This window comes from Alligator sinensis, unplaced genomic scaffold, assembly GCF_000455745.1.
Source record: "Alligator sinensis unplaced genomic scaffold, ASM45574v1 scaffold681_1, whole genome shotgun sequence".
NCBI classification, from domain to species: domain Eukaryota; kingdom Metazoa; phylum Chordata; order Crocodylia; family Alligatoridae; genus Alligator; species Alligator sinensis.
This window is the reverse complement of record NW_005842315.1, coordinates 1,229,742-1,235,351: the sequence shown is the minus strand read 5'-3', so window position 1 is coordinate 1,235,351 and position 5,610 is coordinate 1,229,742. Positions and strand designations below refer to the sequence as shown.

The 5,610-nt window shown below is 50.6% G+C and overlaps 1 protein-coding gene across 1 annotated transcript in view; it reads right to left on the bottom strand.

The window, feature by feature from the left end:
• Positions 1-5,605, bottom strand: part of NDUFB9 (NADH:ubiquinone oxidoreductase subunit B9) — an 8,429-nt gene extending 2,824 nt beyond the window's left edge. Inside the window, exons 1-3 of the mRNA XM_006028456.3 lie at positions 5,520-5,605; positions 2,333-2,525; positions 385-502 (exon numbers count right to left, since the gene is read on the bottom strand). Of these exons, the coding sequence (XP_006028518.1) occupies positions 385-502; positions 2,333-2,525; positions 5,520-5,605 (397 nt within the window). The remainder of the gene's footprint in view (positions 1-384; positions 503-2,332; positions 2,526-5,519) is intronic.
• Positions 5,606-5,610: the final 5 nt, after the last annotated feature.

Here is a 5,610-nt window from a genome sequence, read left to right as displayed (position 1 = left end):
ATTTCTATATTCATCCTACTAAACATAACTTCTAGTGTAGTGGCTGCAACACTTTTAGCCCAGGGCTGTCTAACTTACATGTGGTCAGGCGCAGTGCTGTATGGTCCTACTCTTCGCCCCCATGCTATTCCATATTCCATGCTGTACTGCAAGCAACTCCCACTGCTTCCCCAGCCCTGTGGGCTGTGCCCTGCTCCATGGGCAGGAAGCAAAAGCTGGAGGAAGGGTGAGAACTTAGGGGCTGCAGGTTAACCATGACGAGTTACTTTCATGCCTAAATTGGGCATTTCTTTTCACTCAATAAGAGTCTTTAATACATTAAATTTGATTCCTTTAAACTCAGACTGCACACTAAGTGAGCTTTGTTCTGCATTCAAGCAGTACTGACCTCCTTATCCCAGCTTTCCAACTGCAACTTCTTCCACTGTTCTCTTTTGGCAAAGTAATCAGGATACATTGCCTTCTCTGAAGGATGCCAGTATTCCAGGACCCATTCAGGAGCCTGTCCAAAGAGCAAACCAAGCACTAGATGAAAGAAACCATAAAATACAGCAACAGTACATACATCTTAGGCAACAGATGTCATCGGATGGGTAAATGGTCTGTAAAGCTCAGCGTTTCATAACTATATATCTAGCTCTTACGTAGCGCTTTCCAGTAGATCTCTAATCACGTCAGGGATAAAATTACTGGCCTCTCCTCCATTTTACAGACCATTGAACAGGCACTGGGAGGACAGTAACTTGCTTAAATGTCACTCAGAGCACAAGCAAGCAAGCTCAAGAAAGAATCCAAGGTTCATTAGTCCCATAGTGCTCTTTTCACTAAGCCAAATTATTCCCATTTCTCCCCTTGCAAGAAGAGCACCAGTTGCAGATACTTGAATTAACAGTTATAGAACAGGTGCAATTTAAAATGGGTCTTGTGTTTAAGTTTGGTCACTACCATGTGTGGTACAAACCAGATGCAGCAATGAAAGGAAGGTATGGAAGTTATAGAAGTAAAAGTTGCAAGACTAAAAATTCACCTCATTTTTTCTTATGCTGTGTGGTTCAGCAATCATATATCCATAAGAGGGGGGGTTATAAAATGTACTCTGAAGTGCAGTCTAATCAAGAGTAGAAGCAGGATGCATCAGTACACATCCTTGCAGGATTGCTGCTGTTAATTGCCTGTTACTATACAAAATAACATCCAGGCTCTGTATAAGTACTATTTCCCGCCCCCCATTACCAATTTTCAAACTAATCCCTCCCTTCCTCCTCATTCAGGTCCCTCATCTCCTACCTTGATAACTGCGGGTCACCTTTCCTGCCCCATTTATCCTGCCAAAGTCCATATCCCTCCCCAACCTGTTCAAAACACAGCTAAGGAGACCTTCCTGGTCATTTGCCTGAATCATGTAAACCCAAATCCTCTCAAAATGCTTCCATTGCATCAAATTCAAGCTTTGCATTCTGTTTTCCAAGAACCCTCACAGCTTTGCACCTCCTTTGGGTGTAGACACAGAAGAAAGTACATGGATTTTTCTTTGTAGTATACTGACTCCATAGTAAGGAATGGACACAGGAACAGCTCTCCAAGTTGGTTACCTGCAGCAGGGACTATTACAGTGCCTGGCCAGGGAAGTGAGTGCGCGCTGAGCAAATCAATGACACATTTTTCATGGCTTGTGCACTGTAGTAAAGTTACACAGCATCATGCATATTACATGTACATCCTTGGGTGCGTCCATCACCTCAGTCTTCGTTTTTATCCCAATGTGCTCCTTATGCAGACCACACACCTGAACTAATCTTAGACATCACCACCCTCTTCAAATCCCACTTGCTGATATAAGAAAGGGTGGGTGCATTGTCCAATAGTCAGTCTTATTGAAATGCACGTGAGGAACAAGAAAAAGACCATCTGAGGTTCACGCAACAACCTTAAAAAATTTCTATATAGTATTTTTGTTTTTTTAAGAAAAACCCCAGGAATGTTAATGCAAATCTACCTTAGCTTTTTGTTATACCATGTATCACTGCAGTGTTGAACATATGACAGTAATCCACAAGTCAGAAATCAATCATTTACAACCTTAACTTGCAATACTTGAGTGAGAGGTTTTTTGGGGGAAGGGCAGGAGAAAGAAAGAAATAGGGATCCATTAACAGCCTTCATGGAAAATAAGAGCCCTAACAGAATGAAAAGGATAGCAGAGCATTACAAACCTACAACAGTGATGGAAATCCTCACCCCCATCCCTAGAGCAAGAGGCAACGATGGTGTAAGAAGGCAGACCAGCATACAAGCTCCATACTGCCAAACAGCCTGCTGATATCTTACCTACCTTGTAGCAGTTATATCTCTCATACGATGTGCCTCCTGGAGAGTCAGGGAAGATGTAAGGCTGAGGATGCTGCTTTATCCAAAATTCTTCCTCGCCAGCTTTTAGCAGTAGCGTTGCTTTCACCATATCCTTCTCATTCTTGTTTTTATCAAACCGATCTCTCAGCAAACAGGCATAGAATCTATACTTATCTCTGTAAGTACAAAAAACTTGCAATAGTTCTAGTGGGAAAGAAAGCAGATGTGTCAAAGGTTTCCAGTACAGGAATATTAGAAGTTTCTCTATGCAGCATAGTCTTGTCCTCAGCTTTACAAATCATATACTGTTCATCCTTTTCATCACCAGGAAATAGCAGCAGAAAGCCTTCTTAGGTCATCTATTCATTCTCTAACAAAGGCCTGCAGATTGTCCATTTAAATTAGTCCATCCCTCTGCCTGGTTATGCAAACCCAGGCAATTTCTAACCCAGGGGTCAGCAACGCTTTTGGGCTGTGCCAAAAACACCTCCAACCTCAACTCGTAAGATGCTGGCATGCTAGGGGTGGATGGGCGAGCTGTGAGGGGCCTGATCCTTATCGTGGCAGAGCAGCCCTAGCCCCTTCCCTGCTGTCCACCCAGCAGAGTACCACACTCTGGTACTGGTTGGTGCCAGGGGTTGCCTACCCCTGATCTAACTTATTTCTAAACAGCAGGGGTTGGCAACCCCTGGCATGTGTGCCAAGTGTGGCACGCAAGGCCCTTTTGCCTGGCACGCAGCAGCCAGCCCCAACTCTGGGTAGCTGCTGCCAGCGACGGAGCCCAGGCTGCTCTGAGCAGGGCTTGCAGCATCCCAGCTGCCTCCTGGGAGCAGCCCAGGATCCCGGCTGGCAGCAGCTCCCCAGAGCCGGGGCCAGCTTCAGCCGGGAGGCTCCAAACAGCTGTGCTGGGCTCCAGTACCAGCTCCGCACCGGTGCATGCAGGCGCGCCTCAGAGCAGGTGGTGGGGGTGGGGCCTGAGGCAGCACAGCCCTGGTCTCTCCCCCGCTCCCAGCACGGAGGTGATGAGCCCAGAGCTGCTGTTTGTAGCCAGCCCGCTGCTTGCTGCAGCTGCCCAGAGCCTGGGCTAGTTACAAACAGCTGCACTGGGCTGATCACCTCCATGCTGGGAGCGGGGGAGAGACCAGGGCTGTGCTGCCTCAGGCCCTACCCCCACCACCTGCTCTGAGGCGCGCCTGTACGCACCGGTGCGGAGCTGGTACTGGAGCCCGGCACAGCTGTTTGGAGCCTCCCGGCTGAAGCTGGCCCCGGCTCTGGGGAGCTGCTGCCAGCCGGGATCCCGGGCTGCTCCCAGGAGGCAGCTGGGATGCTGCAAGCCCTGCTCGGAGCAGCCCAGGCTCCGTCGCTAGCAGCAGCTACCCAGAGTCAGGGTAGCTGCTGGCAGCCATGGAGCCCAGGCTGTGGGCCAGGGGCTTTGGGTGGGGGGCCAGGGGCAGCAGGGCATAAGCAGGGCATCCTGCCATGAACCCCTTGCCCTCATTTTGTTTTTCTGCCATGCCGGCACTCCAGCACCTTCCAAGGTAGGCATTATGGTGTTTTTCAGCACTCCGGCCAAAAAACGTTGCCCCCATATAGAGGATCTGTGCTCCCATCACCAGAATCCTCGGCAAAGCTCTTCATCAACTTGCATCATGAATAGTTACCTTCTTCAGTGAACTTGGCTGCAACCCAGTACCTCTTAAGATCACACCAAATGCTAATACTAAGATAGTCTTCTTGGCACACTACTTTTTGCATATATCCACTCAGAATCCCTCCATGGGCTCCCTTTTCACTTCCACATCAGTAGTTCCAGTCTTTATCCTTGAGCCCTTCCACAGAAGTGTCCTGTTTGACCTAATTATTCTAGTACTAGGCACTGTCCACCACAGTTTCTCCCTTAAACAGCTTTGCACTTTCTCCCATGTTGCTCCTTCTGCAAACAACAGAATTATGAAAACTATCATTGTGCTCATACATTATCTATTATGGAGAATGATTAGAGACAGGGATACCTCTCCAGGGATCTCTCTTTACATTTGTGGAGCATCATCATGCCAAATACTTTGCTCTTACTGCAATGTTTCTAGCATGATAACATAATATGCAAAAGCTTCGTAACCATGAGAAAGAAGATGCAAGCGCTTGTAGACATGGATCACTCAAGTATTTGTAGAGTACAATGGGACCAGGTGATCTCAACTAAAGCCAGCGAGTACTATAAATAATCCATAACTTCAGAAGGGACCATTACATTTGCCTTCATATGACCTCCTGCATAACCCTGGCGAAAGGAAGTCCCCCAGTTATTTCTGCATCAAGCCCACAGCTTCTGTTGGATCCATGGCATGGGCATCAAATTTGCTTCATGCCCCAGGCTGGATCTAGGCCACTGGGCTCCTTGCCGGGCAGATCCAGCCTGGGGCACAAGGAGGTGGAAGCTGCTGCAGCTGCACCTCTAACCTGGAGCAAGTGGCTGCAGCTGGGGCTGGTGCTGCCGCTCCTCTGACCCCGGGCATGCAGCAGCGGCTCCATCCCCTGCCCCATGTGACAGCAGTAGCTCCAGCATGAATCAGAGATACAGCCACGGCAGTAGGGGCAGGCAACGGCAGTAGGGGCAGGCAACGTGGCCTGAGGGCAACCAGGGCTGGGTCACAACCCTCGCTTGCTCTCCTGCCCATCACCAGGGCCCAGGGGTCTGCAGGAGACATCCCCGCACGGCTGGCGGTGGTGCCAGGGCTGTGTTTTTGCTGCCTGGATTCACAGTGCATCCAGTCATTCAAATCCCGCAGTCAGGCTCCACGCCACCCGTAGCCCGTCCCTGCCACATCCCACAGGGCAGGCGGGTGCTGCCTTCTCTCCTCACGGCTGCTGCTGGCAGGACCTCGCAGGGTGCAAGGAGCTGGACTCCTGCAGGACAGGGTGCAGCCAGGTTCCAGCCTCAGCCTGACCCCTCCCCTACCCCCTGCAAGCGCTGCAGCCTCCCACCGTCAGGGGGCGCTGCTCACAGAGAGGCTGAGAGGGGAGTCCTCCCACGCATGCGCACTCCCTCCAAGCTGAACTGGGGCGCCACTCCCCCCACGCATGCGCACTCCTCCAAACCCAGGGACCAGCCCCTGCGTCATGGGGGGGGGCTGCAAGGAGACGCCGCACGGGGCGGGAGGCGCCCTCACCGGTGGATGCACCAGGACTCGAGGTGGCGCTGCGCGCGCTTGTAGAGACGCAGCACCTTCTGTCTGTGTGTCAGGTACCCCGCCATCTTGG